General features: G+C 36.8%; 4 protein-coding genes across 12 annotated transcripts; 1 reads left to right on the forward strand and 3 right to left on the reverse strand.

The window, feature by feature from the left end:
• Positions 1 to 212: 212 nt before the first annotated feature.
• On the reverse strand, positions 213 to 6,308 carry LOC107271453 (tumor necrosis factor alpha-induced protein 8-like protein). 5 transcript variants are annotated; one of them, XM_025088699.1, is made up of 5 exons: positions 6,031 to 6,296; positions 2,692 to 2,770; positions 2,251 to 2,391; positions 1,652 to 1,920; positions 213 to 1,557 (listed from the first exon to the last, which is right to left on the reverse strand). In XM_025088699.1, exons 3-5 carry the CDS (start codon positions 2,258 to 2,260, stop codon positions 1,204 to 1,206), a joined length of 633 nt encoding a protein of 210 aa, XP_024944467.1. In that variant the 5' UTR covers positions 2,261 to 2,391; positions 2,692 to 2,770; positions 6,031 to 6,296; the 3' UTR covers positions 213 to 1,203. The 5 variants fall into 5 exon arrangements, with proteins under 5 accessions (XP_024944467.1, XP_015602961.1, XP_024944466.1 ...); XM_015747475.2 differs by lacking the exon at positions 2,251 to 2,391 and having other exon boundaries at positions 6,031 to 6,308; XM_025088698.1 differs by lacking the exon at positions 2,251 to 2,391 and having other exon boundaries at positions 2,692 to 2,785; positions 6,031 to 6,303.
• A 240-nt stretch (positions 6,309 to 6,548) lies between these two features.
• Positions 6,549 to 8,669, reverse strand: LOC107271450 (geranylgeranyl transferase type-1 subunit beta). The gene is made up of 4 exons (XM_025088696.1): positions 8,543 to 8,669; positions 7,595 to 8,157; positions 7,144 to 7,510; positions 6,549 to 7,024 (listed from the first exon to the last, which is right to left on the reverse strand). Exons 2-4 carry the CDS (start codon positions 8,126 to 8,128, stop codon positions 6,891 to 6,893), a joined length of 1,035 nt encoding a protein of 344 aa, XP_024944464.1. The 5' UTR covers positions 8,129 to 8,157; positions 8,543 to 8,669; the 3' UTR covers positions 6,549 to 6,890.
• Positions 8,670 to 8,795: 126 nt separating this feature from the next.
• On the reverse strand, positions 8,796 to 18,241 carry LOC107271448 (probable proline--tRNA ligase, mitochondrial). 3 transcript variants are annotated; one of them, XM_025088695.1, is made up of 6 exons: positions 16,953 to 18,241; positions 10,167 to 10,418; positions 9,830 to 10,091; positions 9,565 to 9,746; positions 9,265 to 9,477; positions 8,796 to 9,199 (listed from the first exon to the last, which is right to left on the reverse strand). In XM_025088695.1, exons 2-6 carry the CDS (start codon positions 10,413 to 10,415, stop codon positions 8,888 to 8,890), a joined length of 1,218 nt encoding a protein of 405 aa, XP_024944463.1. In that variant the 5' UTR covers positions 10,416 to 10,418; positions 16,953 to 18,241; the 3' UTR covers positions 8,796 to 8,887. The 3 variants fall into 3 exon arrangements, with proteins under 3 accessions (XP_024944463.1, XP_024944462.1, XP_015602955.1); XM_025088694.1 differs by lacking the exon at positions 16,953 to 18,241 and adding an exon at positions 15,130 to 15,391; XM_015747469.1 differs by lacking the exon at positions 16,953 to 18,241 and adding an exon at positions 10,540 to 10,869.
• Positions 10,790 to 16,879, forward strand: LOC107271442 (coiled-coil domain-containing protein 186). Of its 3 annotated transcripts, none has more exons than XM_015747453.2 (8): positions 10,790 to 11,052; positions 11,264 to 12,761; positions 12,846 to 13,116; positions 13,203 to 13,606; positions 13,684 to 14,488; positions 14,584 to 14,607; positions 14,723 to 14,872; positions 14,957 to 16,879. In XM_015747453.2, the coding sequence occupies exons 1-8, from the start codon at positions 10,980 to 10,982 to the stop codon at positions 15,023 to 15,025; spliced, it is 3,294 nt and encodes a 1,097-aa protein (XP_015602939.1). In that variant the 5' UTR covers positions 10,790 to 10,979; the 3' UTR covers positions 15,026 to 16,879. The 3 variants fall into 3 exon arrangements, with proteins under 3 accessions (XP_015602939.1, XP_015602940.1, XP_024944455.1); XM_025088687.1 differs by having other exon boundaries at positions 10,897 to 11,052; positions 11,230 to 12,761; XM_015747454.2 differs by lacking the exon at positions 14,584 to 14,607.
• Positions 18,242 to 19,792: the final 1,551 nt, after the last annotated feature.

A 19,792-nucleotide genomic window follows, 5' to 3' on the forward strand; every position in this document is an offset into this window, starting at 1 on the left:
CTTACAATTAGATTCGATAAGTTCAGTGCAATTCGGACAGCAGTTCGTGCATGATATACCGTTGTAACTTTATATGCGCGACTGCGTGAATATGTGTAAATAAATTTCATGCCAAACTATTCGCAGAAATTCAAAGGCTCGTCTTTACTTCCCCGCCCATACGAACATCCGGTATACGATTTTGTACAAGAGCTTCGCCAGTCACACGTTGCTTTCGATATTTATAAATAATTTATTAACCTTACGTCGACACAATCATTTAGTTACATTAATAATTATCGCTTACTAGATTATGGTGTAAAGTGGGTGTATAGGTACCGCGTACAAAAGGGTGGATCCTCCAAAAGGTTTTTTCTCGTCGAGTATAAGTGTAGCTATAGTTATAGGATCGAGCAGTGGTCCATGACTGATACTCGTAACATTGACTAAAGTACATTACTCATTAGATATGCTATCATCGATACATAGGCGTAGTACGAGATGTGCGTGCGCGTAGCCGTGAATACAAAATATTAAAAATCGAGTATACATCACTTGATACATGCAGACTGATATGTTTCGCAAGAGAGTTTCGGTTAATTCAAGTCTGCAACTAGAAAAACTCTTCGAACATTGAAATCGTGTCGACAGCGAGGAACACTCAGGAATTGCAGACTCTAAAACACTTGTCTTTTCTTATTCCTTACAATATTATATAATACTACTTGCTACGTCTCCTGACTCCTAAGCCCACTTAGTGGGTGGTAAAAGCTCGTATATTTCTTTCCCTTACTCTCCTGTTTCCTTCTTTTTTGGTTTCACAATAATTGGTATTGTTCTCTCGATTGAATACATAGCAATAACGAATATTAATATTCTTACGATAAGTGGAGTATTTCCATTATTATTGCGTAAATCAGTGAGCACACTCGATAAACGAGATTATCGTGATTTAACGAATGTAAATGGCCGATGCCTGTCATCGTGTTACACATTTGTCATGACTATACGTAAAGAAAAATCTTTTACGTGTATACCCGGACTCCTCCCATTAGAATGTGAGTTTGAACGCGAGGCGTGATTGATTAATGCGAGTATAAGAGGTAAAAAATTAATGGTTGATTCCCTTGGTAATTCCGTACGTTCAAATAGTTGTTCACTCGATGCTCAGATTCCATGACTCGACTCCAAGCTCAAGACACGAGCATCCAGTCCTTCGTAAAATCAAAGATGTCCAGCATCCAGGGCTATATTGATATCGTTGACTAGCATTCCGAGTGTGGTTCTGTGCTCCGAATCCTGTTTGAATACAGAGTCTAAAAATTCGGGCTGTGTCAGGAAATCGAAGACTTGATCACAGCGATCCTTGGACTTGTCGGTTAGGTGAGGTTTTATCAGGGCTTGTACAGCTGTCCTACAGCGCTCCAAGGACCTGGTTAGGTATGCTTTGTCAAAGCTAAATTCTAGCTCGTAGAACGAGACCACCGCCATAGCTGCAGCCTTCAAGGATGATCGAATTTCTGAAATTCTTCCCTCGTCCGAAGGTCCTAGCTGTTGATTCCGTTGCAGCAATCCAACCTACGTCATAAAATCATTGTACGTGCAATCCTTGAGATAGACCTGCGACTCGATAAATAGAATAAACGCTATCAGCGTTCTTCGCTCCCATTACCTTAATAGACAATTTTACGATGTTCTTGAGGACCTTCTCTGGCTGCTTCTTATCTAAACCAGGATTACTCTTGGCTGCCCTTTCCATGAGCTTGTATAGATTATCCAAAAGCGACGTCGTGGCATCGTCTATCAATAGAGAACGACCGGCGCCGGTTGATACGACCCGACCTAAAATTTTCTTTTGAGCCCTCAGACCCAGATCACGGGCACGACTTCCTGTACCTCCAGCTGAACAGACTCCACCCCCAGTGCCTGCCGACTGCATCACTGAAAAATATATTTTACTTATAATATTAAAACTGCCGTTGATATCTCTCCGAATAATTTTTCACAACATATATCCACGTACTGTATAAAATGCACGAAAAAAATGGTATTTTACATAGTAATATGACAAAATTAATATTCAACGTAATTTCAGAAATAAAGTTCTCAAGTTACATGTACATCGCTGTTATCGCGCGACAAATGTACTATATGCATATATATATATATATATATATATATATATATATATATATATATAATTTCATATGTAGCGTAATCACCCTATAGGAAAACATATATGTCACTTATACGTTGAAGTAACACACTTACCATCAAACATGGGTAGATCGTCGTTTCCGCCCGATGATAACAGAATGAGAAATCAAGTAAAAGTGCCGCCGTGCCGACAGTGAAGATCCAAAACGAACGAAAATCAACTAAACGAACTAAAGGTGCTGGTGAACCTTCAGTCTGGATTAGCACATAAATGCAGAAAAAGAAAAAAAAACGAAAAGAATTATAACATAAAAAAGTGTGCCAAAAATTGCAAAAGGGGATACGAGTAATAAATACAAAAAAATTACGGTTTTAAAATTTCAAATTGAAAGGAGTTTTTATAAATGAATCACGATATACAATGAAATCTAAACGAATAATATTGGAGCTCACGTATCAATAACAGACTAGCTTGCTACGTATATACGTATATAGAGTGCACAATTTAACTTTGAATTAAAATATGTAATTGTTTAGAAGAATTTATCTCGCTACCTTGGTTGCAGTCGGTTACAGCCACGAGGTGGTAAAGTAACCAACTCTGCAACTCCATTACAGCCGTGCCCCACGCCACCTGTAAAAACAGAAACTGCGTACCATACTGTAAACTTGTTCAATAATTATCGTAACGGTGACTATTCCATTCTATCCGAGGACCTTAGCCATAGTCCCACATATATACGTAGGACCTTTCTTCCTCGAAGGAACGATAAGTGGTTTCCGTCGATTTCTTCGAATTGCCTTTAATTTGCTTTACTAGCCGACGTACTTAGACGTCGCAGTGCTGACTCACCGTCGATACAGTGTTAAGTTAAAGACAGCTCGTAATCGACAGTAAAATACTCTTCCGTAAAATGGCACGAAAGGAACTGGCTATATTGAGATTCGACATACTTTACTTGTCTACTGACTTAAGAAAGACGCTAACATTGTAATTTTGTTAATTCGTTAATCATCGCCATTGAAGATAGTTTTATGTATATATACGGTATTCCCTCGTTCGTCGAGGGGGTTGGGTTCCTGATAAATATCACGAATAGCAAAACCGCGAATAGCAAGATTTTGCTAACATAAGTCAGTGCCGAGAGCGGGAATTTCGGGAAAAACCTCGAACAAAAGCAAAGCGGATAATAAATAATTATTGTGTATATGTATACATATATAGTTTGACTCTAAAAGGATGATAATCAGAAACTCTACGAATTCACGGTAAAATAACGTTCCTTTTCATGGTCTTAAAATATCGAAGAAAAGACAAACTCCGCCTTATTCTCGAACAGTTTCGATACTCAGCTTATCATTGAGTAAACTTAAGATCTCTATTATTACAACTGTCATACAATTTTCGAAACATTAATAGTTTCTATTATTTATTATGAATTCTTCAACTGTCATAAGAGTAATTGTTACACTCTACTTTCGCTACCCAACATACCATTGAATGCAGTAGTAGTGAAACCGTTGGATTCAAATGTAAACACTCGGAAAATCAGTTTGTCTAATATTTAAATGATAGAAAGATTCATGACGTAGAATCAGAGTCGAGGAAGAAGAACTTTGCGTATTCTTATAGAAATGGAAAATACGATTTATATATACATATACATATGTATGTAAGCCGCTACTCGGGTAGTTCGGTATAATAGACATTCCAAAGTATAAGGGGCATAGCCGTTGGCAGTTGGATCGATTCGTAAGGAGCGTCAAGGCAAGACAGAGATTCTCATTTCATGCGTCCTTGCAAAATCGTTGAAGAAAAGAAGATGAATATAAATACTCCTATGAGGCAAGTCTTATTCGATACTGACAGATATCTTACTGATACGTATGAAATCATATGTGTATTCTTCCGGGCCGCTGAAGGTACCCGAACAAAATAAAGAGGTTAACGAACCAATGAATGCTTTGAGTACCATTACTTCGGAGCAGGAGGAATAATCGATCGGTATCTTACCGTGTGTGCTATTCTTACTAGGGAAAGTTATGTATATGTAAGTATTATTTGTTAGCTGGGGAAGAAGCTGCGTTACTTGACACCGGTCGGCACGTCACTATTTTGTTAAGCAAATTGTCCTTCGCTCTCGAGTAACGCATAGAAACGATCCTACTAAACCTATAGGAAGAGTCGTGCAAATTATATCCAAACTAAATAATTAGTCAGAGTGGCTTCTTTTGCCAAGTTTCAGAAACAAGAAAGCAACAAAGCTACAGTGTAGTACGCTTTTTCCCTAATTACTAGAGAACAATAACCTGTATCCTCTCTCGCATAATTCTTTATGTTACGCATATACTAACTGCTTATGCGCCACAGGATGTCGCGACAGCGGGGCAAAAAATTGTTGTAACGCCTTTAAATAATCTCACTCTTATATTATCCCTCTCTGACGCACCAGACTATGGCTTCGCCAATGGCTTCTGGTGCTTCGAATGTCCTGGAGACTTTCTTATTATCGTTCGGGATGCAGCTGTCCTTCGACAGCTGTGCAGTCATCGCAAGGGAGACTCATTGTTAATTTCTACACTTTTCTAAGGATATACCCTACCACCTGCCCCCATACTGAATGCGTATCCCCTTCATGACCCATGGATCCCATATGCAATATACATATATACATTATGTCCTCGAAGGAGAAGACAGCACCCATAGGGATAGGACCGTTATTTCTCTTGAACGCAGTTACATCCATATACGATTTAGGTCTATTTTATAGGTTACAGATGTATGGGTTTTCTGCTACTATCGATGACCTGGACATGGGTTCTCTGTCCTTTTAGCTAAAGGTGACTGCCCCATGAGCTGACTAGGGTCCTGCCAGTGTGTAGCTTGCAGCTTTTTTTTTCTTAGTCACGTAGAAACGCGTGTCTCAGCGCTTGAGCTTTGACGCTCGAACAAGCTTTCCAACGGATCTCCACACGTGCGTTGATTTTTAGAGGAAAAAAAAGAAGCACAAAATAAAACTAGAGGGGCAAAAAACTAATAAAAGCTCACGCCACGTTTTTACTTTATAATTAAATGCAAGCGGCGTCTCCTCGTCGACACAACAGGCTCATTCATTACTGCGGATGGCATTAGCACGATATACTTATATGTACGTATACAGTTTCGAGCGACCAATATGGAACTACGGAAAGAATATTTTATTATTTTATTTTGTAATATTATTAGAGAGAGAAAGGGAGAAAGAGAGAGAGAAAATCAAATAAGAGTGTGAATTATTAATTTGTTTGGTAAAGACTAAAATCACGTTTACACCGTGAAGAATTTTACGCTTTGTCTGCCCATTGATTTATTAATAAAGTGCCGAGGTCGACATGGTGTCGCGTGACATACTTCTAAATATATTACCAGTCTAATTAACACGACGTACATCGGCAGTAGGATATAATGTAATGAGGAAAACTTTGTGGAAGCTTTCGAAACTGTTTACAAGCGTGATACAGTTTCCGGATGACGATGACGATGATGACTAATGGTTGTAATTAAGTGTACACGTATCCTCTTTCGCACAATGCTATTGCTAGATCTGCCTGCATATTAAGAAGCAAAGAGGAAGTATCCTCAAGTAATACGAAATTTTCTAATGAACTTTTCAATTTTACTTTGATTCGATTGTTATAAAGATATTGCGCGATAATGAGTTTTGCTGAGTTGCGCTCTATAATTCTTTTCATGGACTTCCACTTTCGCGCTCTGATATCATCGGACAGCCCCGAGTGACGAGCACGTTCGAAACTCTCCGTTATCTCAATTTGTCAAAGGTCAAAGGTAAATTCTAGTTAACCTCGGGTCGTTGAATTGGTAGACGTGATAGAATTAAAATTTCTAATACTAACCTCGGATGAATTTCGGGTCGCGAATGCGGCCCAGATTCCTTGGTGAAATTCCAGTTCGCACACTTTGCCTTTAATTTCGATACTTTTACCTAGCACTCTTCACGTCCTCATTATTTTCTTTCTGTTGAACGCTAATTAATGAAATTGGATCTGGCGAAAAATCTAATCGACACACTTTGCACTGGGGTATGCAGAAAATTCGTAGTCGTAAAGGACACTTGTGCGAACCATCGGTCGCCCTCGGCTGAGTGAACGTCGTGTGTTGTGATCTGCCAAGCCTGTCTGGTTACTATGGTATCGTTTGGATATGGTACCATGGTAGTGGGGGAACATGACAACTCAGACCGGTTTTCAGTGCGCGTTCGCACGTTGTAGAGATGACTTTGTTACGGTTGACGTGCCTGTCCTACCATGAGGATGTGGTTAGCTGATATTGGATAGCTAAAAGATTGCTATTGCACTTTGTAACCCCATCAATTTGAAATATCATTTATATTTAAATAATATTATTCTTGCGCTTGATTTTTTGTGTTTATTTAGATCTTACAGTAATCGCATCTCTAATGGAATAGGCACGGGCGCGTGTTTTCTGCGATCGATATGGAAATCTCAACGAATAACGTAAAAGACTTAAAAACTTGTCGAAAAAAGTAATTCGTAAACATTCGCTGTCTTTGTTTTTGTGTTCTTGTTTCACCGTTAATTGACGAATGTAGAATATAATTATCGCGTGATATCAATAACGCGTTACCGCAAAACGATAGGTTTACTTTTTCACAGGATAATGATCTTGTTTCTACCAATTTACCCTGTTATGTGCGTTTCATAATTAATAATATGATTTAATTAAAATTGTATAGTTATGAATGCTCCGACTTGCTTCGCCATCGTTTGTGGATGTCTTGTAATCGATTGTAAGCTCTTTGGGAGATGTTGAGGGCGGCATTCATCGCTTGTAAATCGGCTTCTCCTAAGAGACTTAGGCCAGATAAACCTAAGAGAGGAATTGTTCTGTTTAAATATTGACATTGGGAGCTAGAATAATAGAATGCTTGATAAAAAAATGGCAACGCATTTTTAAAAAGAAAAATTGCAGTGCACAGTTTTACATACCCAAGTATGTGTGCAGAGGATCCGTATCTGCTTGTGAAATTTCGAATTTCGCAAAACCACCTATTAAGGTGTTTTGAGTTGTCAGGACAAACTTTCTATTACATTCAGGATCAGATAAATGACTAACACCCAGCAGTTGCAAGGTAGCACCAATCCAAAAACTATAACAGGTATCTGCAGGTTTTCCAGGCCTGCCTTGGAAACCACCGTCTTGTCTCATAAGACACCAGTGCCTTAAACGATTCAGCTGTTCTTTGGATAAAACGTTGTGTAGCTCTCCCATAAGAAATAAACTAGCGACTGCACAGAATGTTGATCCTCCATGGGATTCGAGTCCTGGACCTTGACCCATGGCTCCATCGTACGACTAGAAGAATAAAACCATTTATATTATACAAAGATATGTAAATTACAATGCATAATGAAATAATTTCTCTATTGTAATACCTACAATGCTTTTCAATATGTAATCGATGGCCTTCTGTTTATTAATACCAGACCAATCATCCAAAATTGCCGAAACACAACAGGCACAATATAAAAACCTCATGTCACTTTCGCATCCAACTCTTGTTGCTGTGAATGATCCATCAGGATTTTGGCAAGCAGATATTCCTTTTATCAAGGACTTTCTATCGACACGGCTTAAGTCATCACCCAAAATAAGTAAAGTAGCCAATCCTGTATATGTCATAGCAAGATGACCACACTGATAATTTGGAGCTTCCTTGGGTATAGTAGTAGATGGTTCAAAGCCTGAACGATATCCACTATCGGAAACTTGAAGTCTATATATCCACTCGATGGCTTGAAGTTGTTCGTCATGACTCATTTCATCCAAACAATTCAATATATCAAGTCCAGATATAGCAAAGAATGCAAATGTCAATCTGCTCCTGTCAAACATTGCCAGCCTGCTAGGCACAAGTTGGAGAATCCTTTGGAAGTACTTAGCATGTTTTTTCTTTGCTATGGCTGATGTCATATCTTGTACTGTCTTTATAGAATATTCTTCTGAAAATTTGAAATATAGGAAAACTCTAAAATCTACTGGACTTGTGCACTCTACACACACAAATTGTTTTGGTACAAGCCTATGTACAAGCCGGTTACAGAACTTTGTTAGATTTTTATCTGTCAACAGTTTGTCAACACAAACGTGAAACGAAGACAAACTTAAATTTTGTTGACAATCAAACACTTTATTATACTATGAACAACATAACTCGTACACTACACGTTACTTGGACTATTTTATGATTATATTCGATCCGACCACTTTACATCTCAAATCTGATCGTCCGTAACCGTATGTAGGAATAATTCCCTTTTAACCTGTAAAACCACGGACATTTGTACGTACACATATACATATAACTTGTAATACATATGTACATACGCTTCTTCCATCATATATAAGTACATATCTTGTGACGCTCAAAATGCTTTTACCGACAATAAACCTAAGTTCATCAGACTCCACCTTTTTGTACAACGATTCAAAAAGAGAATAAAAAAGCTACAAACGATAAACAGTGTTCTCGCTGATATATGTATTATTAAAACTCAAACATAAAATGTTGTACGGTACACTGAAAAATCAATAAAAATTATTGTTTTTCGTATGATAAATATAAATAAACATTCAAAAATGAAAGTTATTGCATATTTCTCATTTATTATGTACAAATTTGCACTATGCTACATTTAAGTTCCTGTATAATGTTTCTTGGTCTAAATTACTTTAAACTACCGCCTCGTTTTGTTTTATCTCTCTATTAATATCTTGATTATTAAAGTAATTTATTATTCCTTCAATATTTGTGTCAATCCGAGTAGAATTTTTCACGTCGTGAATTTCAAACATCGGATTTTGGTTTGAAGCTGTTTTACCAATTACTATTATGAATGGATAACCAGTCCGATTTGCATCAAACATTCGACGACCGATAGTCAGATGAATTCTATCGTCAATGATAGTATCAACGTTTAATTCATTTAAGATGCCGAATATTTGTTCTGCGTATGGTGCTGCAATTTCTTCTTTACTACCTTTCTGTTAAGAAAAGAAAATAATTGTTTGTTACTAAATCTGTTTTTTTTGTTTTAGTATGAATTTACCTTTGGTGTTAAAATGCAAACGTTGAACGGTGCTAAATTATTAGGCCAACGAAGAACTTCGTTGGTAGATAAAATTTCTACCACAGCTGCTATTATGCGTGTTAATCCAAGACCAAAACAACCCATTACTAACGGTTTTGGTTTTGGTCCATCCAGAAATGTTGCGTTCAATGGTTTTGAGTATTTTGTATCTAAGAGAAACGTATGGCCTACCTATGGTAAACAGTTATTCCTAATTGTTTCTAATACTCTTTGCAGATATATTGCATATAATCTTGATAAGAATTTATTTGTTTGTACCTCGATAGCAGAGTGTGAAGATAAATTATTGTTGCATTTTAAGCAAGATGATAGATTCAATACCTCAGAATTAACAGAATATCCACACGATTGACAGAGAAGAACGGTATCTTCCCCAATATCTGATAAATAATGGTATTCATGAGATAAACTCCCACCTATTATTCCCGCAGCACCGATTACTGAAAAAAAAAATATATTTACATATATAGATTAGATCATTTTATTTTGCAATAATGTAAATGTAAAATAATTATATTTACACCTTTCACATAGTCAACACCAATTTGCTTGAACAGACTGTCATAACTCTCACAAATTTTATTATATGTGTTTTGAGCATTTTCTAAATTTGTATCAAATGTATATAAATCCTTCATAACAAATTCTCGACCACGTAGTAGACCAAGACGTGGTTTCATTTCATCTCTCCATTTTCTGGAGATTTGATAGAGCTTCAAAGGCAAATCCTTGGACGTTATAGGAATTATGCCAGCTAATAGTTCGCATATTGCTTCTTCATATGTCTGTAAGAAAAGGAACTTATATGAATGAGATATGCATTTAGGACTGTTAATAATTATTAAAAAAAAAATTATTACAGGATTCAAAACATATAGTTTCTTATGTCTGTCTTCAACTGTAAACAATTCTGAACCAATAGTTTTTAATCTTCCTGATCTGTTCCAAAGTGTTGCTGATGTTAAAATAGGAAGTAACATCTTCTGCGCTCCAGCTTTAGTCATTTCACTATCAACCAGTGCCTCCAGTTTTTGAAGAACCCGTAGACCCAATGGTAGCAACGAATACATACCACTGTTGACTTGCCGTATGATACCCATATCGAGCATAAGCTAAAAATAAAAACATACTGAAAAAACTAATGAAACAGATTTAACAATTTAACAGACAATTAAAAAGAAAATATAGTCTACTGTAGCCTCTAAATGAAAAAAAATTAATTACACTACTTACATTATAACTTTTTGAAGCAACACCCGATTTGATAACAGCATCTTTTGGGAGAGTATTAATAGGCTGGAATAGCTTAGACACTCTGTTAATATTGTTTATAATGTTATGAGACATATTTTTTTGTGACGATCACTCACTGTTTCACTGAAATTAATCTACTTCACCACCAAATGGTAAATGTAAATTGCAGTAAAATCAGCTGTTGGTTTGTGCGACTGAGTGTGCGTCAAGTGGTCTGTGCGTCAAGTGCTGATGACGGATGGCAGATTTCAGGTTATTTCTATCGCGTTTTTATTTAATTTTTCTGTAAAATAAGCCTCGTCTTTCTTCAAAGTATTCGAAAATATGTTTACATGTTGAGTGCTCGAAATAAAATGTAAAACTAGTGAAAAATGACCCAAAGCTGATTTGTACAACAAAATACAAATTTCTTCTTTGACATGGATGAAGAACAATTAGGAACTTTTAACAATTCCACCGAGGATTTTGAAAAATCCTTACAAACTTGTTCAGGTAATGATATATTTTAGTTATATAAGTACTAGTTTTCAAGAATCAATATTTTTTTTGCGAGTCTCAATGATGACCCAATTATCTGCAGCTTATGATAAGTCAACACCTGTTGTAATATAATTTTTTCAATTTTTGTTAATCACAGAAGACAGATTTTAGATTATTTTCTCTTTGTAGGATTTTATTAATCTTTATTGATTATAATCCTTAGATGACAGTACATCGGAGCATATGGTTGCCATTAAAAACACTGTTGTGGAAGAAGAACCAATATCGTCAAAAATTAAAAAGGGTCATGAAAGTATTGACTGTTCGAATGACATAAGTATTGATTCTACAATAAAATCAGGAGCTTCTTCACCAAAAGTTGCTGTTGCTACTAATGGTTCTAATGAGATTCAAGATTTGAAAAGTGTCATAACTATTGCTGAAGCTGTGTCTTCCAATGAAATTGATGAATTCACAAAATTCAAAACTTCTCCTAGTGCTCTGTCATCAAGCTCCAGTTTATTGGAAAGTTTGACACCTTTGGAGAAAGAGGCAGAAAGCAGCCAGTCTTCAACTTCAATTATGAATACGAATGTAGAACCTTGTGAGCATCAAGCAATAGATATTGGTCATATATTGACTAAGCAATCGTCAGAAGAAAATGATGAATCCTCAAAACGTGTTCAATCCCTCGTTAAGGCAAGACCTACGTTGGCAGATGATTCTAAGCTTGTGAAAATGTCTTTGCCTGGAAATCCCATAAACTTAATGCAGTCCAATGCGCAATTTCTTAACCGCAGCCGCAACTTCTTAAACTTTATTACTGAAAAGTCAACAAATATCATGGAAAAGACATTACTCCCACAACATTTGGCTGTACGTTATAATACCGTTATGAAATTAACAGACACAGGATATGTCGCAGACAAGAAAGAACTACAAGAATCAACTCCAATGTCAGAAATTATTAACGAAATTGAATATGCAGAAAAAATCCCTGAACAAAACCTAATGCATAATGATAGTCAAAATGAAAATAGTTCACCTTCAGAATGTACAAGTCCTGAGAATCTTAGATATGACACTGGACAAAAAGCTTTTGTTGCTGAAACTTTGATTAAAAATATGCCAATGAACAAGAATATATCTGATTTCCAAAGAGTAGATAATATGGAAGAGGAAAGACCAGAAACGATATTCCATGTACTCGATTTGACAAAATTTGAAAACATTAAGATGGACAGTAACAATGCCAATAGTGGAATAGTTTTGAGGACTGCAGATGATGTTTTGACAAACGCAAGTCCAGAAACTTCAGAAATTAACCCTAACGAAACTTCTGAAATAAATGCTTCAAGTCCAAGGGAGTCTCTAGATTCTAATATCTCAAATAGTCCAAAAAACGGCTTACTAAATCATCCTGTGTACCTGACCCTTTTGAGGGATTATGCTAGTGTAAAAGATTATAATCAGAAGTTATCAGATAAAACTGAAGTATTAGAAAAAGAAAACAAACGTCTAGCAGCTGAAAAAAATGGTGAATTGTACGCCATCCAAATCGAAACCTTAGAAAAGACGATTGAACATCTGAGGCATGAAATGAAAGAAGCAACAACTAAGCAGGAGACTCTAAGTAAAGAATATACAGCTGCAAATAAGGAACGTGAAAGTATGGTAATGAAATATGCAGTCAGCGAGAAGCAATTGATAGATGCTCAACGGTAATACATACTGCTAATAATTAAAGGTCTCGTAGTTTTATTGAGTTATCAATGATGCTATTAATAATGGTACCTTTTCAACAGGGCTAGGGATTATGCAGAACGTAAACTTAAAGAAATGTTGAAAGAGCAGGAGCTTCTTCAGAACAAAGTGAAACAAATTCAGGGTGAACGTACAAGGATATGTAACATTCTTGATGCAAAATGTCACGATTTGACGGACGCCCAAAAGGAGGTGGAAAGACTGAAGGAAGAGGTAAATGTAAAAGATGTGAAATTGAAATGGACGCAAAACAAACTAAAGACTGAAATGGAAGCTAGAAAGGAGACCCAGCAAAAGCTAGACAAAGCTTTGGTAAGGAAATTCTCGCAATCTTGAATATTTTCTAATGACAATTAAGAGTACGATAACTAATGATGCTCCTTATAATATTTATCCAGATAAGGATTAACGATATGAAAGAAGAATGTGATCAGGTGCGTCGTGAGACACAAGAAACCATGCGCAGATTCCAACAGTCAGAGGAGAACAAAGCAGTCACTCTGGACCAACAATTGAAAGAACAACAAGCACGGCTAATCTTAGAACGCCACGTAACAGAGGACAAGGAGATGTCACGAATGCAATTGCAAAAGGAAGTCGACCTTCTGAAACAGAGACAACAGGTGCTTATAGAAGAGAACAACACTCTCAGCTTAAAAGTTCAAGAGTTGGAAAAGAATCGGCTTAGCTATGAGAGTAATCTGAGTAATCTCAAGATAATAGCGGATCAACGTCAGAAAGAAATTGTGGACTTGGTTGGGAAAGTATCTCAACTGGAAACATTAAAATTACAGTTAATACAGTGAGTATTAATTTATGGTAAATAATCAGTGTTCAATAAACTGGACACTATGTAAACCTGATTATCTTCTTTCTCAGTACGGAGCAGTGTTTATCATCGAACGAAACTGAAGTTCAGAGGCTACGTCAGGCAAACGAAGAACTTCAAAGTGACATGGAGTCGTGTAGACAACGCGAAGCTCATATGCTAGATTTTACGCAAAAGCTAACAGACAAGAATGTGAGACTTCAATCAGAATTTACATCGATAGAAGCCAAGGCGCAGCAGCTTGAATCTGAACAAGGTCCTCTGCGTGAGCACATAGAAGAACTGTCTACAAAGGTGAAGAAGCTGGAGGAGAGTTTAGCTCAAGAGCGAAGTAAAAGAATTGAGGAATGCGAACTCCTGGCAAAACATGTAGCCGAGCAAACTCAACTGGCTCGTAACCTCACACAGAAGTTGGAAGACAGCCAAGGAGAAAACGCTGTACTTAGAAGGAAACAGCAGATCTCGTTAAAGGAGATGACTAGGGAATTACAGCACTGTCGAAAGAGACTAGAAGCGTTTGAGACTGCATCCCCTAGCAGTTCGTTAGACCCTGCATCAAGAACAGGCTCTAGTACCTCCTTGAACATAGGAGATACGTTAAATGGTGCTTTGTCTGATAACAGTATTGGTGGAGATCATACGTTACAAACTGGTGAACCGGACAGACAGACATTGATAGACAGAATTGTAAAACTACAGAAAATTAACGTGAGACGTGCTGAGAAATTGGATTTCCTTGAAGAGCACACGCGTACCCTGGTCGAGGAGTTGCAGAAGAAAACAAAAATAATACAGAATTATATTTTGCACGAGAACTTTGATGCAATGGGCAGTAACGAAAGGGACAGAAATAAGGTTAAATATAAATTATTTATAATTACATAAACCTAATATTTGATATTAATTACTAGTGTGTAACTAGATAATTATTTGTACTTTTTATACACAAGCATCTCAAGAGTAGACGAAACGCTGTAAGTTTCCATAGAGAGTTACATTTATTGTGTTCATTATTCATGAAGCAATACTTATAATCGGAACAAGCATAATTAATACTAATTTTATGGAATATTTTATCTATTCAAATAGGCTGAACTAGCGAGACACGGCGGTATTATGGCCTCCGTGTACAATCACCGAGTCTCTGATGATAATATGACGCTGGAGCTCTCCCTAGAAATAAATCAGAAACTGCAAACAGTTTTGGAAGATACATTGCTGAAAAATATAACGCTGAAGGTAAATTGTTGTTAAGATAAGTAAAACTGTTAATACCAAAAACAAGAGAATGTGATGATAAATGTTTCTTTTCTTTTTCAACAGGATAACATTGATACTCTCGGCGAAGAAATCGCGAGATTAACTATGCAGAATAATCAACGTAAAAAATAACAAGCCATAGATATTGGCGAATATGGCAAAGGTTCAGTTAACCAGGGATTAACATATATAGGCCACAAATATTCCTAATTCTGGTGCTAGGAAATTGTACTTACGTATTTGCAAGCCTCGGGAAGCAGTGGAACCTCATAATAATGAAGTCATAACGTCATCTTCACAACCTTGTTGTCATAGCACTCATGCCACTTGTTATATTGTACATTATTTTTTTTTCATGTTTTTTTTTCTTCTCTTGCCTCTTTTCGCTAAACATATTACGAAAAACAGAGCCAATCCATTAACGATATAAAATTCGAATTTACACTCTTGACGTATCTAGTCAAAAATATTATTTTATCAAAATGGTGCTCGGTGCGTGTTATTTGATAGGCCATAATATTTGCAACAAGAACATTGCCCTTCTTGCGTTCATTTATATCGCAATTCATGTAATTTGCGAGACCTTTTCTCAACTTTTAGAAACGATATATTTTGTTGTTCTATTTAAAACGGCCTATTACGCCGATAAAGCAGTTTGTTATGTCCTTTTTTTTATTTATACTAAACTTACAATTATTTGTTATTTTATCCTGATGTACTGATGTACTTATCTCAACCAATAATTGTTTCATTGTTCATTGCCGATGAAAACACACATTCCCAAAATTGAAGAAAGCCCAATTCCAAATTACACTTATTGTTATTAAAGTATCGATTAAAATTGTTTTTTTAACCAATCGCATCCACAAACACACCATCAACTCATTAACACAAAGATGACTATACGTGTATTAAATCGTGTACTGTATTCAAGAAAAAGTTGTATCATATTATACACGTAAGACATTAAATATAACATGTACGATACTCCTGAAACGGATAAATAGAAATAAATTTCGTCAAAAAAAAAAAAGAAAAGCAAAAAGAAGAAACCTCCACCAAGTACGCGAGAACGTTCCTTAAATTAAAAAAAAAATAAAAATAAAAAAGACCAAAGCACAACCTGTATCATAGACATACTGAATTTTTATTCGTATACGCCATACGTAGCAAATACGAGTGAATATACAAGATAATAATAATAACCATTTCAAATATTCTGCATGAAACTTTACGTATTCTCAAGCAATTATTGAGAATGACGAGGAGTAAAAAGTGAAAAAAATTAAAACAAAATTAGTCATAAAATTCCACGTCTTTTTTTTTAATAATACAAGCGCGGCAAATATGAAAATTGTTTTTTGATTGAGTGGAGCATCGCGTATTCGTAAGTATTTTATATTCGTTTTCAACAAAAAGAAATTCAGAGATTTCTCTACTTTAATTTGTACACCGATTGCCACCTTATATGATTAGTGCGCTCAGAACTGTATTTCTTCATCACAAATCTATTTCTCTTTGCTTTCAAACGTTTCTTCTTCTTTCTCCTCCAGAGATCACGTGCATTCTCGCAGATGAAGGAAAAGGGAGAAAAGGCCGCGTTCAAGGACGGTGGATTACACGTGCAGCGTCTAATAAAAAGTGAAGAAGCACTGAACAACCCAGCGATATTTATGACAACGATGATGATTCCATCTTTTTTTTTCTTCCCCGGCTCTCACGTGAATAAGACACATTTTCCATTGGGCGAGTGGAATGAGTTTTTAGCGTTTTTTTTTCTTTCATAAATATGTTAACGCTAAAATGCGACTGGAATTGGGCAATACGTGTTGTATTTATGTACAAACGAGACAAATCTAGCGAAATATACAAGTCAAGTGGCGGATATAGCTATAGATACGTAATAACGATTTTAAGAGTTGGAAATAGATATATATATATTTATGTATATGCGTGTGTATGTATAATATATTTATATAGAAGATATTGCTTTTTGTACATTTTATTCCGATATACACACATATATATTATATATATCACGTTCTCTCGAATCATTTACCTTTTTACTTTTTCTTCGCTTCTTTGTAATTTCGTATTTGTTACACTCCTGTAATGTTTCCTTGGTATTTTAAAATTTTTATTATACAAAGACTTCACTGGAGACAATTTAAAGTTTTCCTCACGAAGCAATAACACGACTGCGTATGCGCACGGCTTTTACGGAAAACAATGGCTAATCCCGTGCCAATGCCCAATTACGACAACGACAATTTCTTATAATAATTCGATTATACTACTTCGTCTCCAGTATTTGCTTTCTCTCGAACAAGCAAAAACAGCTTTTACTTTAATTCAACCCTGTCGATTCTACGTCTTGGCATTTTAACGTACGCTACATTCTGCCATGTCCGTTGGCTATGATCGTCAACACACACTTTTGACACTCGTTGTATCATCCGCTTTTAATTAACGAGTTAATCACTTAATAATAATATACTCGCGTTATGATCGTCAAGATTTTAGCATAAAAAAGTATCTTGATAATTGAAATCAACCGTAAGCGTGAAAAGGTAAAATTTGAATTCGATAAAGAATGATAATCGCTCACGACACAATTACGACTACGTTAATCGCATTATCGAATTTTAAATCGATAATATATCGATGACCCGTGAAACCGTTCCGAAGATAAAAGAGTAGCAAGGTGAAGAACTGTAGGAGAGAACAGGACAAGTTAAAACGAATTAACAATTTTTCAGCTCGTCCCTTATAAATCCCGTTCTTTCCCTATCGGATTACCTTCAGGGATAATAATACATGTGTAAATATACCGTATATATTCAATAGATGCCATGTGTGTACACGTATGTAGAATTTCGTTAAATGCCAGCACACCACTCACAAAGCGTCAACATCGACCTAATTATCGGTAACTAATTACACGTAGGGCTAATAACTAAATGACTCCGAGATGTAAAACACTCGATGACGCTTCTCCGAGAAAGTCAAGGTACATCCATTTCATTTTTATCTTCCTTTCTCTCTCTCTCTCTCTTTCGTTCTGTTATCATAATCAGCTCTTAATCACTATACACGGTGCGCCTGCATGATTAAAACGTGACTCTGTACGCAAAACTTTTTCACAGTCTCGTACAAGTTTGTCAATTAAACTGAGGCTTTCATATACACTGTTTTTGTAGGTTAGAATTCTTGTTGATTAACAAACTTCACTGCATCGTTGGCATAGAACAGTAGTATGTCAAGTGATGAAAATTAATTGCTATACAAAAGAAAACTGTACAAATTATTGTTCCAGAATGCACCCGTAACCCTTAAAGCAGATCGAGTAACGTATTTGGCATGTACGCACGCGCAGACGGTACAGTAGGACATTTTACCCGACTAGTAAAGCGGATGTAACCGGAATCCAAGGTATGGGATATGAACATATCGGTTTAAAGGGAAAACACCCTTGGTGCTTTTCCATTATCGTTATTCCAGTACGAAGCAACCCTCTCACTTCCATTCTCTCCTCCTCTACTGTACCAGGAAGGGCTTATCATCGGTTTATAAGCGAGGGGATTGGATGGAAGGCCTTGAAAAAGGGGTCTTACGTGAAAACAGAAACAAAAATGGTGAGATTAATGAGCGATAACGTAGTTTCAAAATTGCAGAGGGATGATTCGCGATGCTATGGACGATTGACAAGACACTGTCGCCGATGTCTGAGAGCACAAATAATTATTAAGAAAAAAGAACAACAAAAGCAAAGCCACGTTCGTCCGTTGTGCATAAAATTAAAGAAAAATATTCACCCCTTTTCCTCTAGCGACTCTCACCAACAACTCTCAGTGAATTTCAAGGAGAAATATTGCACAAGAATTTTTATGTATGAATCCTATGTACGCCTCTCGTCTCCCGTGAAGAATACTCGAGCTCCCTAGCAGTAAAGGGGGTTGCAGTCGTAGGGGCTAGCAGAGTTCGATCCTGAAACTTTGCACAAGGGGTGTGACGTCTACATACATACATAACCCACGTGCACAGGTAAACTCGCAATAAGCACAGACGAGACAAAAAGAAAAAAAATGGACCCTACCAGGCCCAAGGGGGTGACTGTAGTGCCACTGGGACGACTGGAAGCAGAGGAATCCGAACGATCATTAGCAATTTACAAACTCACCCTCGGACCGTGGGCCACCCCTGCAGGGCCTATCCCCAGCCTACCACCCTGAAGCTCAGCCACGGGATCCCCATCGAATTTCAAACCACCCCCCACCCAATCTCACTCCTCCTCAGCAAACATAGACCCTCGTAATCCCGCGCACCTCATCCCCGAGCATAGGGGTTGCCATCCCAGTGGGTTAACGAACGCTGATTAAAACCGTCGAATTTATACGACCAATGGCCCCACGGATTCCCATAGGCTCTTTCTCATTCTCAATGACTCCTCCCCACCAGGTCCCGAATGACAGTCGCCTACCCTTCAAAGGCGACACAGCAACCCCAGGAAACATCGTGGCAAAGAAATATCGAAAAACAAAAAGCAGAAAACAGGAATGAAAAGTACCAAAAAAGAAAAGGAAAGACCGTCGCAACGTAATATGAAAAGGCTCGTATAATTTTTTTTTTAATAATGGTAATAATAATCAGTTAATTAATTAATTAATTAATTAATAATAATAATAGCGATTAATAATAACATGTAATGTTTGGCATCGTTATATTCGCGTCTGTACAATCGTTAGAGCTTGTAAATACAATATGTAAGAGACATCGACAGACTGACGATGAGAGATCTTTTCTCGTGGTCGTTATGCGTGCGCGTGTCTATGCGTCTCTCTCTCTTTCTCTCTCTCTCTCTCTCTCTCTCTCTCTCTCGCTCTGGTATCTAAACGCGAG

This window comes from Cephus cinctus, unplaced genomic scaffold (genome assembly GCF_000341935.2).
Source record: "Cephus cinctus unplaced genomic scaffold, Ccin1 Ccin1_scaffold0975, whole genome shotgun sequence".
Taxonomy (NCBI): domain Eukaryota; kingdom Metazoa; phylum Arthropoda; class Insecta; order Hymenoptera; family Cephidae; genus Cephus; species Cephus cinctus.

Excerpts from the sequence above, each read along its gene's own strand:
- LOC107271448 (XM_015747469.1), bottom strand. The coding sequence starts at position 10,653 with ATGTCTCATAACATTATAAACAATATTAACAGAGTGTCTAAGCTATTC. Across the intron at positions 10,419-10,539 it reads TTGCTTCAAAAAGTTATAAT|CTTATGCTCGATATGGGTAT; the intron begins GTAAGTAGTGTA and ends TTTTATTTTTAG. Across the intron at positions 9,747-9,829 it reads TGGTGTTGACTATGTGAAAG|TAATCGGTGCTGCGGGAATA; the intron begins GTGTAAATATAA and ends TTTTTTTTTCAG.
- LOC107271450 (XM_025088696.1), bottom strand. The coding sequence starts at position 8,128 with ATGACATCAGCCATAGCAAAGAAAAAACATGCTAAGTACTTCCAAAGG. Across the intron at positions 7,511-7,594 it reads ATTACATATTGAAAAGCATT|TCGTACGATGGAGCCATGGG; the intron begins GTAGGTATTACA and ends TTATTCTTCTAG. Across the intron at positions 7,025-7,143 it reads TCCTCTGCACACATACTTGG|GTTTATCTGGCCTAAGTCTC; the intron begins GTATGTAAAACT and ends TTCCTCTCTTAG.
- LOC107271453 (XM_015747475.2), bottom strand. The coding sequence starts at position 2,749 with ATGGAGTTGCAGAGTTGGTTACTTTACCACCTCGTGGCTGTAACCGAC. Across the intron at positions 1,921-2,691 it reads TGTAACCGACTGCAACCAAG|TGATGCAGTCGGCAGGCACT; the intron begins GTAGCGAGATAA and ends TATATTTTTCAG. Across the intron at positions 1,558-1,651 it reads TCGTAAAATTGTCTATTAAG|GTTGGATTGCTGCAACGGAA; the intron begins GTAATGGGAGCG and ends TTTATGACGTAG.
- LOC107271442 (XM_015747453.2), top strand. The coding sequence starts at position 10,980 with ATGGATGAAGAACAATTAGGAACTTTTAACAATTCCACCGAGGATTTT. Across the intron at positions 13,117-13,202 it reads AAAAGCTAGACAAAGCTTTG|ATAAGGATTAACGATATGAA; the intron begins GTAAGGAAATTC and ends ATATTTATCCAG. Across the intron at positions 13,607-13,683 it reads TTAAAATTACAGTTAATACA|TACGGAGCAGTGTTTATCAT; the intron begins GTGAGTATTAAT and ends CTTCTTTCTCAG.